The 9,451-nt window shown below is 37.4% G+C and overlaps 2 protein-coding genes across 3 annotated transcripts; one reads left to right on the top strand and one right to left on the bottom strand.

Moving 5' to 3' along the window:
* The first annotated feature begins 501 nt into the window (after positions 1-501).
* On the top strand, positions 502-5,918 carry Tm9sf4 (transmembrane 9 superfamily protein member 4). 2 transcript variants are annotated; one of them, XM_076814726.1, is made up of 10 exons: positions 502-660; positions 1,092-1,339; positions 1,402-1,548; positions 2,215-2,370; positions 2,441-2,715; positions 2,796-3,014; positions 3,092-3,249; positions 3,328-3,587; positions 3,682-3,865; positions 3,945-5,918. In XM_076814726.1, exons 1-10 carry the CDS (start codon positions 658-660, stop codon positions 4,182-4,184), a joined length of 1,890 nt encoding a protein of 629 aa, XP_076670841.1. In that variant the 5' UTR covers positions 502-657; the 3' UTR covers positions 4,185-5,918. The 2 variants fall into 2 exon arrangements, with proteins under 2 accessions (XP_076670841.1, XP_076670840.1); XM_076814725.1 differs by lacking the exon at positions 502-660 and adding an exon at positions 818-987.
* Pgap5 (Per1-like protein PGAP5) lies at positions 5,435-7,500 on the bottom strand. Its single transcript, XM_076814740.1, has 9 exons — positions 7,132-7,500; positions 6,904-7,049; positions 6,708-6,778; positions 6,495-6,635; positions 6,267-6,434; positions 6,102-6,187; positions 5,912-6,034; positions 5,691-5,831; positions 5,435-5,603 (listed from the first exon to the last, which is right to left on the bottom strand). The coding sequence occupies exons 1-9, from the start codon at positions 7,228-7,230 to the stop codon at positions 5,442-5,444; spliced, it is 1,137 nt and encodes a 378-aa protein (XP_076670855.1). The 5' UTR covers positions 7,231-7,500; the 3' UTR covers positions 5,435-5,441.
* Between the last annotated feature and the right edge of the window lie 1,951 nt (positions 7,501-9,451).

Below are 9,451 nucleotides of genomic sequence, written 5' to 3'. Positions count from 1 at the left end.
TTATTTCTGTTTCTGTACGCACTTATAAATAAAATACGTGTAAATATTAGAATATGAAAAAGCATTGTGATCTTGTCCTTGTTCCATGAAATTGAATTAATAGATTGGGTATGTATGCGTTGTTAAAGCGGGCGATAATATCTATGTGTGAGTGTTACTAGTGTTGCGCGGTTCCAAGGAAATTTCAGTTGCTAACGCGGGTTGGTGCCCGTGGAGCGCTGAGCACTCTGCTCGCGAAATGCGCGGGTGTTTGAAATAAAATGAAATTGAATGCTGGTGAAAACTTCAATATATTTCTCGATAGTTTTAAATGATCGTTTGTAACAGAGAACAGTTTATGACTTTTCTAATCCAGGAGTCAAAATCGTTCTGCTCTCCCAGAGTCTCCTAATTCACATATCGATTATATACAATCCTGTAGCTATATTCGCGTGATCACGCAACACACCAGCGAGCATCGCAAATTCGCAACACTAGGGATCTTTATAAGGAATTATTTTTTATGTTACCATCCTGGTAAGTGTTGCGGCGCAAATTTCGCGCTGAAGTAAATTTCATTTTTGACGTGAACGGAGTGGGAACTCTGCGAGTGGTAGTAATCGAGAATAAAATAAGAGGTACGGCGTGGCGCGCCTTTGACGAAAATAATATCGTAGAATGGTAAGTATCATTGCATATTATTCAGTCTTGAAAAGTGTTGGAAATGATATTTTACACTATCAAAATTCTTAGTAAACTGACGTGGCGTTTCTTACCCGTTCTAATATTTTCTTAAGTTCGCGACGGGTGTACTCGCGAAGTACAATTTTATTACTTGTTGACAGAGCGTAATGACACCGCTTATCGTTGTTGGGACAAACGTAGGTGTTTGCAGTGCCGCAATTTCTATCTGCAATAATCGGTTTAAACTAATAGAGTCTGTTTATATTTTATATAATCATTATGTGCATAGCTAGTACTTGTAATCCACTGTTTATAAACTTTCATGTATGTAAATATAAATAAAGCGTTAATATGTCGAGCACTGTTAAAGGTGTCTGTTAATTGGACAGCAGAACATCTGTTATGTATTATTCATCTTTTGTCAACAGGGAAGATTAAGAAGTAGTACTGTGCTAATAATAATATCCTTATTAATCGAAGCGAATGGCTTTTACGTGCCTGGCGTTGCTCCTGTGGAGTTTAAAAGGGGGCAGAAGATTGATGTCAAAGCAGTTAAAATGACCAGCACTCACACACAGCTACCTTATGAGTATTACTCCATTCCCTTTTGCAGGCCGAAAAATGGGACTCTTATTTACAAATCTGAGAATTTAGGAGAAGTACTGCGCGGTGATAGGTAAGGTTCGTTAAGCACTTTGTTTCGTCATCAAGTAATTAATACGATTTTTAATCACGCAGAATTGTAAATACGCCATATGAGGTGTTAATGGCAGAGAATATAACCTGCAGACTGCTATGTCATGTACCGAACACTGGTATGACGTGGAACGAAGAGGAGTCGCAGCGTGTTATAGAGCGCATTCAACACGATTATACCGTGCACTTGTAAGATTATTTAAAATTTGGTAATTATTTAGAAGTTTTTCATCCTCACCGATTTCAATGATTTTTGGGTATGATGTCGGGGACACGATTCTTAACAACTTTTTCCTATGCAAGTTATTGCCGCTCGACCTTTGTTTCCGAGATATTCGCGAAAAACTTCTGTTGACTTATTCCGACGCAACGCTTTCCACTTTCCAACTTGTCCCGGGTATTAGTATTGGTTGAGGCTAGATTAGTGTGGGAAGGGACGCGCCCGCGAGCAGGCGCGTAAAGCATGATAGCGGACCGATATGAGTCGGGGTGTTGACGGACATCCGCAACTTTCTGGTTCAAATCTCTAAACTCACATCAGTTCACTATCATGCTTTACGCCCCCCCCCCCCCCTTACACTAATCTAGCCCCAACCAATACTAATACCCGGGACAAGTTGGAAAGTGGAATGCGTTTCGTCGGAATAAATCAACAGAAGTTTTTCGCAAATATCTCGAAAACGAAGGTCGTGCGGTGGTAACATGTATAGGAAAAAGTTGTTCAGAATCTTGATCTTGATAATATATCCAAAAATCATTGAAATCGGTGAGGATGGGAAATTGATAAATAATTACCTAAAATTTGAATATGCTTTGTACATTTAAACTGCAACGAGCTTCGTTTCTTTCCTTCAGGTTAATCGATAATCTACCAGCAGCGACAAAAAAGATCCATAAGGATACAAACAATATAATTGTGTATCATGGGTACCGTTTAGGTGGCATAATGAACGATCAGTTTTACATCAATAACTACCTTAAATTAAAATTGAGTTATCACAAATATGGAGAGTTAGTATTAATCCTGTCGCCGTACGTGTATGCGATATATTGGATTATAATTCATGCTTTCCATTCGCAGAAATGAGTTTAGAGTGGTTGGATTTGAAGTAGAAGCTCGATCGGTTGATGTGAGTCAACTGAAGTTCGATGGAAATACTTGTATATTGCCTACGCACGCAAATCCTCAATTCGTCAATCCTAAAGGAACCAAGCTTTTGTTCCTATATTCCGTGGAATGGAGGCAATCTGACGTAAGTTGGGCCAGCAGATGGGACATATACCTAGGGATGAGCGACGTTGAAATTCATTGGTTTTCGATCATCAATTCTCTTATCGTAGTCCTTTTCCTTTCTGGTAAGTATACCGTACCTCTTGCTTTTGAGTTTCACTCAGTATAAATTATACCGATAATATTCTTTAATAAAATTATACAGGAATTTTAACAATGATTATGGTTAGAACTCTCAGAAGGGACATTGCGCGTTATAATGCTGGAGAAAGCGACAGTCTAGCGAGCTTGGATGAGACGATTGAGGAAACTGGCTGGAAGCTAGTCCACGGGGACGTGTTTCGACCTCCACCAAATCCTCGATTGTTCGCCGCTGTAATAGGCAGTGGCATTCAGATATTTTTTATGGCTTTGATAACAATATGTAAGATCATGTTTTCTTATACAAAGGATCTATACCATTCTTCGTACTTTTATTCTATTTAATCGTGCGCGTTTCAGTCTTTGCTATGCTGGGTATGCTTTCTCCCGCCAGCAGGGGAGCCCTTGGAACATCCGCGATATTGTTATACGTATTTTCTGGTTTAATTGCTGGATATTTCTCTGCGCGTCTTTATAAAACAATGCGTGGTCGAAAGTGGAGGAGAACAGCACTATTGGTGAGAAAAATAAAGACATTCATTTACCGTTTAAAGATCGAGATGGAATTTCTATTATATCGTTATACATGATTTCAGACAGCGACGCTCTATCCTGGAATAGTATTTGGTGTCTGCTTCTTTTTAAATTTCTTTATATGGGGAAAACACAGTTCCGGTGCAGTACCATTCACCACAATGTTAGCGTTATTGTGCCTGTGGTTTGGTATATCGCTTCCTCTTGTCTACCTTGGGTATTTCTTTGGATACCGTAAACAGCCCTTCACGCATCCTGTTAGGACGAATCAAATCGATAGACAAGTTCCTGAACAATTGTGGTACATGAATCCAATACTCTGGTAAGTTTTATGAAATCTGTACAACTTGTTTAGCGAGTAAGGGACGTAATTGTCGACGCGAAAACATAAATATGCATGGTTAATATTTTTACAGTACACTGATGGCTGGAATTCTCCCTTTCGGCGCAGTATTCATAGAATTATTTTTCATTTTGACCGCATTATGGGAAAATCAGTTCTACTACCTCTTCGGATTTCTCTTTCTCGTTTTCTGTATCCTCGTCATTTCCTGCTCTCAGATATCCATAGTTATGGTCTATTTCCAGTTATGCGGAGAGGTGAGTACTAAATGAGCTCGCACACGCGAATTATTTCTGCAATATTAACGTGTTCGTTTCGTTCTTTACGCGTCGCCAGGACTATAGATGGTGGTGGAGAAGCTTTATCGTCAGCGGAGGATCAGCTGTATATGTTTTAGCCTACTCGGTCTTCTACTTCATGACGAAGCTGGTGATAACAGAGCTGGTTCCAACGCTCTTGTATTTCGGTTACACAGCGTTAATGGTTCTAACGTTCTGGTTATTAACAGGTACAATAGGCTTCTTCGCGGCATACGCGTTTATTCGAAAAATATACGCCGCGGTAAAAATAGACTAGTCATAAATTATCATTGGCGGGAGTCAGTGATGATGGGGGACGGCAAATTTTCAGATTTACAAAGGATATTTAATTAATTTTAAATTAAATGTATAAAACCAAAACAGTACAATAGTTTGCTTACAGTTTCTATACGTTGATCTAGCTTTGGTTACAAACGAGTAGTACATCTGCGGAATGTCGTTCCGAACTATTCTATCCGAAATATTCTATAATTTAATTGTTCAATGCTTAATTAACACGTGATTTCTACTTCCGTCTGTTTTCATTACATTTGGAAGTATACTTCATTATCATTCAAGTACTTATAATAAATTAATTAACGAAACAGAGTACTACTCAAATAGTTCAGTAGGAAAAAAATATATAAATACTGAGAATGTATATGTATGCATGTATAGATTGATACATACATATGCGTACGAAGAATTGCATTGACTATATTAATATTACTGTTTCAAGCGTATAAATAAGTGTTTCAAATTATTGATAAATGTAATATTAGTGATAGTCAATGCAAAGTACTATAACTCATAAAATTAGTTTATATATCGTCTGTTTTATTGCAATAAAACAACAACACTTTGCGCGTTGCGTTTGCAAACGATTGTTGATACACATACATGTGTTGAATGCGTTATGATGTAAGATTAATAATACAATACATATGTATTTACTTATATTTGTACGATTGAGAGTGTAAACTTCATTCCTTAGTATTCTGTGGTATGGAATACTTGTCAGTTATGCGTAAATTATTTTTGGCACGTTTATAAATATCTGCATATTGAATTACACAGGTATGTTTAGTAAATTCGTGTGTTGTAATACATGTTTTGTTGGCTTTTCAATATTCACATTAATCCATCAACAGTGAGTAAAATGTATAATACATAAGCAACTTTTATACATGCCACAACGATAATTTGTCAATGTATTCACGGTTTTCAATATTCCCGTACTTTTTTTCTATGCACATACTTCTTTATCATTAGAACGGTACAGGGAAAGCTGAAGTGTGCGAGAATACTAGAGATCTTCAAAATTTTGACAGTATCAACAAGTCACATTTAATCTGACTTTGTTAATAAGTAACTCGAATATTTTATACTATAAATAGTGTAAATAATATATAACTTATACTAATAATCTGATGTTCATATTTCCGTATGCCTGTTTATTTTTATAATCGTTCGTCTCGATGAATTTAAGGTCATTGACACATCATCGTCGATACAGGTGGAAAGAAATACGTTCTCAGTGAAATTTTAATAAGTAATGTCGATTTTGTTGTAGCTTACATTTTATAATCAAGTACACAAAGATAAACACTACGCTGATGATATAAATCTTTATCTCTGTAGATTCCACGGGCATGTAACATTTTGATACAGAATAATTATTGGGAGTGAAAACACCCTGAAATGTCAGTATTATTTTAAGCACTAAATTAATAATGGAATTACGAGATCGAGTGGAATAATCCTCTTAAGTTGACAAACTTACAAGTAAGAGCGAGGGATTATCTTTATTGCGCCAACTGAACGACGGTATTGTAAATTCAAATATGCTCTCTCTATGTATTCTTCTGCAACCATGATGAGTATGGCCATTAACGATTAGTCTTGGGTTCAATATGTCTAGTAGCTGTAAGTTAATTATGTTACAAATATTTATAATTTCGATCGTCAATGATGATTGTGCGATGTATAAATTATTTCATATACTTGTTCAGATGCCTCCTTTGATAAACATTCCCATCGTTCTCGAAATTTAATATCTTTTACCTCATCCGGCGCTTGATCGAGCTCATTGCAGATCTCATCGGACTCGCGATACATTGGATAATGCTACAATTGTAATCGACACGTTACATGTACAATTAGCTTGACTTATTCAAAGGAGCTGTTTACTAACTTGCAAAATAATCGGTCTGCTGTATCTTGAGATTTTATTATCTCTGCCACAATGACTTCCCATATCTTTCGCGCATTTTAAATGTGCTAAACAAAAGGTATACTCCGTCATTTTCAAATTGAAATTTTAGCGAGCCTTTGTTCTCTTGCCAAAAATTCCATTTACCTGCAATCTTATTTAACGTGATTTCAGTAGAATGGCATAAGAAACATCCGTCTCCTTCTAAAGCCATGCTATTCAGTAAAACAAAGTGATTTCCTTTTATACTAACTCTTTTCACACTCTGCGCTTTCAAACCATTTATAAATCGCTGATTCAAATACGGAGTAATGGCTAGGGAAATATTCTTTTATTAGGGACACGGAGTAATTGTAAGAGAAGATTTTATACTACCATAGTGGAATCCAATATCATGATTTCCGGCAACAATGTACAGATGAGTGTTTTCAGGTACCGAGAATATAGAATGAAATCTTTGTACGTACTGATCGAACTCTGCAGAACTACACCATTGTCCTTCGTCGAATAAATCACCTAACGCAATAATTACAAGGTATCACTATTATTAATAATTTTCCAATGCTTGAAACATATATCGTTACGCACCTAATACAAAAATTATGTCTGGCTTATGAAGTGTAACCGTAGTTTGAAATGCTCTGTACATCTGCCATTCTCTAAATCAAGAAAAGATTCATTTCAATGGAAAGAACTTACCATTAAATAGGTATACAATTTTTAGACACAGCAGAGATAATAGACTTTAATTAGAGAACTATAAAGCTCTTAACTATGAGAAAACCTTTTTAATTTATCAAACCAATGTCCATGTGTAGAGCCCAGCAAATGGGTATCCGCTATAAACATAGCGTGTACAGGAGTTTCTTCTGTTTTTGGTTGAGGTATCGTTAAATCGGCTTTACGCGAATCCAAGGTAGGCCATGAGCACTAATGCATTAAGGAACGAAAGGTGTAAAAAGGGTTGCAGTGACATATAATTATCACTGCATGCTATATTAATATAACATACCTGAATTAGCACAAGATAATATAACAGATATTCACAGAATAGAAATACGCAAAATAAAGCTGCAGCGGCTTGGATTAAATACTTCTTATACGAAGCCATCCTATTTAAGTAGTATCTAACATTCTGTACAGATTTGAATAATTCAAGAACTAAGGAGTAAAGTCATTTCTAAATCGCCTGTAGGCTAAACTTAAAGATTTTAAACATAATGTTGCACGTCAAATACTGTCCATACTTTAATGGAATACTGGAAGCTTGTGACATATGCTATAAAATTGTACACGTATCGTACACGTGTGTCTGTTTCAGGTACCGCGTTTTGTTAAAATCAGGGACGTTAAAATGTAGTTTTGTTTATTTATTGTAGACACTCCGAATCTCATTAGTGACATCTAGAAATAAATACAAAGTGAAAGACCGATTGTTGATCAGTAGAAAAACTACAATGAGCCTTCAGTTGATAAGTATGGAGACTACAGGCACAAACTATGTAGGTATTTAGGCTGTACTTCCGAAAACCGGTCAAACCCGATTGGGCTGAAATTTTGAAAATAGCTTCATTTTGCCACAGACGAGGTATAGAATAGACCTATCAAGCAATGTATTTTTGTGTCGCCGGTTTAGGGGGTCCTAGGACCCCCTTGCCATTTTAGTGTCGCATGCAACGTTACCGGTGAAGTCTCAAAACAGATTGTAACGCTACGCGTGGTAGGAACTAGAATTAAGCACGACTAAAACTAGTTTATGTTTTGAGAGTCAATGCCCGCGATTTACAAATGTTTCTGTTAGAGTAACAATTTAAAAATCGTCTTATGAACATATTCCGTTCAACGGAAGAGAACGGAGGAAGAAAATAAAACGATATCACATTCGTCTTTTAACCTTGCTGTCCTATTCCGGTTTATTTAACGCAAAACAAATTTATTTAACATACAAATTTATATAAACAACAACATTATTTGTGGAAGACATGCTTTCATGATGTAACGTGGAATACCTCGCAAAGGAATTGTAACTTTGTATATTTCAATAAAATGCTGAAGCAGAGAGGACTTTAAAAATTGTGAAAAACTCAACAGTTCCAGTATCTCGCTGAAATATTCCAACTTGCACTTATTCTTCCATCTTAACACTATATTCGTGTTCTGGGGTTCGGTAGGAACAATCGAACAACATTTTAAGTTACATAGTATTGCAAGTTAAAGAAATTCTTATATACGACTAGAATATTTGACAATCGCAGCCATCGGCTCGGTTCTCACCGATTACCAGGTCTCACCGCGAGGAGGTTGCTGCGCTTGGAGACCCGTAGAGAGATAGATGGAATCAAAGTTCCATCGATCTCCCTGTACATGAAGCCTACTAAACCAAAGAGATGGATGGAAACAAAGTTCCATCGATCCCTTTGGTTTAGATATAGAATCTAGGGAACTGCCAAGCAATCACTCGATTAAAAGAAATTCAGGAAAGAAGGAAAGGCGAAGGGTAAGCGTGAAACAAGTATTGGACGGCGCAGTTCCTACCACCCTGCTGTCCAAGTCGAAAGGGAAAAGCGCTCGGCGCCTCCCAGACGATTCCTGTTGCTCCGATGCGACTCGTCAGGAGCAAACACTTGACCTGACTCAAGCCGTCCAACACGGAGATTGGGTAATCGAACCGGGTGACTTACGCAGGCAGTGTACCAAAAGGTGCACCCCCTACGCCCGAAACTTTTCCCTTTGGACAAGAACACCAAGGGATGAAACTGATCCACCCATACCGATTCCATGCTCAGTCACTTGCTTCCGCAAACGGAAGCAGCGGTAACCTCCTCATCACAGATGAGGAGCCAATAAACGAACAACAAAGTTAATGATTTAGTGACTGCTTGGCAATTTTACATGGGACCTTAAATACTTCATACTATAATAAATTAGCCTAGCCTACCTTAGATGTCTTCTTTCACTGTCACTTTGCACGATCACTTTTCACTATCACTTTTCACTAGTTTCTTTGTAAATATATCGTGTTATTAACTCCATTCCCCGAGTAACGGTGAACCTGAAAAGCTGAAACAATCAACTACTATATGTTAGTAACGGTGTGGTCGGCCTGGAAAGAAATTAAGGAAAAGCTTATTGAGTTGGAGACGATCGAGATAATTTCGACCAACAGCAGAGCACGCACGAGCATGCAAAACCACCGCAGAGATAAGTACTTGAAGGAAAGAGTGACAGAAGTCACAAAAAACCATCGAAGACATAGACGAGATGAAATGAATCAGGGAAAACCATCGAAGACATCGACGAGATGATATGAATCAGGGAAAACCATCGAAGAC

Source organism: Andrena cerasifolii, chromosome 6 (assembly GCF_050908995.1).
Source record: "Andrena cerasifolii isolate SP2316 chromosome 6, iyAndCera1_principal, whole genome shotgun sequence".
In the NCBI taxonomy this organism is placed as follows: Eukaryota; Metazoa; Arthropoda; class Insecta; order Hymenoptera; family Andrenidae; genus Andrena; species Andrena cerasifolii.
This window is presented reverse-complemented; position numbering and strand designations above follow the sequence as displayed.